Source organism: Nanorana parkeri, unplaced genomic scaffold (genome assembly GCF_000935625.1).
Source record: "Nanorana parkeri isolate BGI_ZX_2015 unplaced genomic scaffold, ASM93562v1 scaffold252, whole genome shotgun sequence".
Taxonomy (NCBI): domain Eukaryota; kingdom Metazoa; phylum Chordata; class Amphibia; order Anura; family Dicroglossidae; genus Nanorana; species Nanorana parkeri.
Window position 1 is genome coordinate 1,144,036 of NW_017306520.1, and position 2,782 is coordinate 1,146,817.

The 2,782-nt window shown below is 38.8% G+C and overlaps 1 protein-coding gene across 1 annotated transcript in view; it reads left to right on the forward strand.

Moving 5' to 3' along the window:
- Positions 1-2,782, forward strand: part of TADA2A (transcriptional adaptor 2A) — a 33,739-nt gene that overhangs the window by 12,291 nt on the left and 18,666 nt on the right. The window contains exons 6-7 of the mRNA XM_018556778.1: positions 2-87; positions 2,631-2,703. Coding sequence (XP_018412280.1) covers positions 2-87; positions 2,631-2,703 — 159 coding nt within the window. The remainder of the gene's footprint in view (position 1; positions 88-2,630; positions 2,704-2,782) is intronic.

Genomic DNA, 2,782 nt, shown 5'->3' on the forward strand with positions numbered 1-2,782 from the left:
CCTGATGACCCACCAAGGCCAACGTTTGATTCATTGCTTTCTAGAGATATGGCAGGATATATGCCAGCAAGGGCAGATTTCATAGAGGTAAATGTTACTAATTAATATTGTAATTTATTACCAGCAAGATGCCTGAATACTAGTCCACAGAAATATATGCTTTGCCATAAATGTTAAAATGGTGAGTTGGGTGTTCATTCCTGCAGGTCTGAAATATGTATGTCATATACAGTCATGACCAAAAGGTTTGGCTCACCTGCATCTGTCAGATAATGCACCACTTTGCACAGAATATTGTTGCAATTACAAATGTTTAGGCATTCTCATGAAGGTGCCAATAATTTTGTCCAGTCCATTTTTGGAGTTTTGCGTGGGATGTGTCAGATTTGGCTTTTTTATTTTTCTCTGCTTTTTTGTGTTATACCAATACAAACAAAAGAAATAAACATTTTTCTAATTGCAACAATTTTCTGCATGAAGTGGTGCAATATCTGACAGAAATGCAGGAGTACCAATATGTTTGGCCATGACTGTATGTTGTCATGTGACTCGTTACACCTTGGTGCTCCAAAACCGTCTTAACTTACCAGGGAGGCTAAAATTAACCCAAACTGCGGTCTTAGTTTGCATCAACATTGCAGACTCTATTCTTTTCAATAGCTTTCCCACCTTAGAGAGTATTAAAGGGTGTTTAAACAGTTTTGTGTATTTTTTTTTTTTTTTTACTGTCTATATACAGTGTTTGTTAAGGGCTTTGGGCTTGTGTCCATGGCATCAGTTTGAGATGCAGCTGACCTCACTCTGCATTTAATTTAAGCGGGTTCTGTATTGCCATAGACTTCTATGGAAATGCAAATCCATTCTGCGCATACAGGAGCCTATCAACACGGGCCCTTACAAATAAAAATGTTATACTTGACACATAATTCTAAAAGCATTTTGGCTAGCTAAAGAGACAGTACAGCTGAAACTATGTGTTTTGAGCCAAAGTTTGATTAAAACTAGGGTTGCACAGATACCAAGTACAGTACTCGTTAAAAGTACGAGTACATGTACCGATACTTTTGAGCTCCAAGACTACACTAGAGAAAAATTCAAAAATTAGGAGGCAGCCCACCATCTCGCTGTGGCTCTCTAAGATAAGTGAGGTGTATACTCTGGAAGATCTGACGGCCTCCCTCAGAAACACCAAAGGGAAGTTCTTGACCACCTGGGGTTCATGGATCTACTTCCAACACTCCACCACATACGCGGACCTTATGTCAGACTGACACCGAGGCCGCACTCTTGGGAGACATGGTGGCCTTCCTGGGTCACACTGCCTGAGGGGACCTCCCCTGTCGGGACCCTAGCTCCTCAGCTGTCGGAGGTGGTGGATCCCTCCTTGGACGGGGACCCTGGCAGCGATTCAGGATCATACCCATTCTTCTACCCCTTCCTTCCGCTTGTGCCTACTACTCCCCTCTGCCTACTCTGCTCTTTCCTTTCTAATACCTACCTTTACTCCCAGCACTTACGCCTTGGATGAGGCTGAGTTCCAACTTCCCACAACATGGTTTTTACACTATATCGTTGATGACACTCTCTGCGTTCAGCGGTTCAATACAGTAACGATTATCACAACACAACTGTGTCCAGACTGCAGATTCTCACTGATGAGAAGTATGTTGAACACTCTTACTAGAAATAAGTTAAAGGTTTTGTTTGATGATAACTGAAAAGTTATATAACCACGAAATGCTTCTACTAGAACTGTATGTAAAGCACAATAATCACATGTGATTTGATGGTTGCATATATACGATTTTTGTTCAAACATTCATGACTGTAACCTTGTTTTGATGACCTGTCAGCTAATAAACGAATGTAAAAAAAAAAATTAGGAGGCAGCTGTCACTTGTAAGGAGCACACGAGCTCCTGGGATTTGTACATCTCTGTTTTATTATATGATTTATATAGTTTTGCGAGTACTGGTACTTGCCGAGTACTTACAAGTACTGATACATTTTTGTTTATTGTCATGTGACAGTTTTTCTAAAACAATACAGACTAATGATTTCAGGACAGTGGTGGAGCGCCAGAGCCAGGTCTTAGCTGCAACCGCAGCAACCCAGGTAGTTCTCATGAAAAAGTCAAGTATCTGCACTGGTACTCAAAGTATCTGTGCATCCCTAATTAAAACGTATGGCTGAGCTGCTTTGACTCAGATTCTTGCATCATATAAGTAAATGGAGAGCCTGTAAAACATGAAAAGGAGTATAAAGCTCCACCTGTTGGTTGAAATAGAGAATGCAAAATTTTTATTATGTCATGTTACATATTTTCTGGTCTAAAAAAGAAAGGAAAAGATTTTTTTAAATGTTATTTTTTTAGTCCTGCCAATAATGCATGAAAAGGGAATTATCTGCAATAGCATTATAGATGCCTCTAAATGTGCAGACCAGTTGTCTGTGTACACAAATTTAATCTCGTAGCTAAAAACTCAAGTATAATCCTGTTATATTATAATTGAATTTCTGTGGTAATGTGCTTAATGGCAATGATAATGTTTTGTGTAAGAAACTGGAAGCTGCTGACAGCATTCATAGCCTTTTAATTAAAGTTTTTTTGAATATTTTGTGCCCAACAGGAGTTTGATAATTATGCCGAGTGGGATCTAAGAGATATTGATTTTGTTGAAGACGATTCAGAAGTTTTGCACGGTAAGCATTTTTCATTCAAGAGATTTCAGTGTTATCTTAACTTTTTTTTTTTTTTTAGAAAATCCAATAAAAAAAAAAT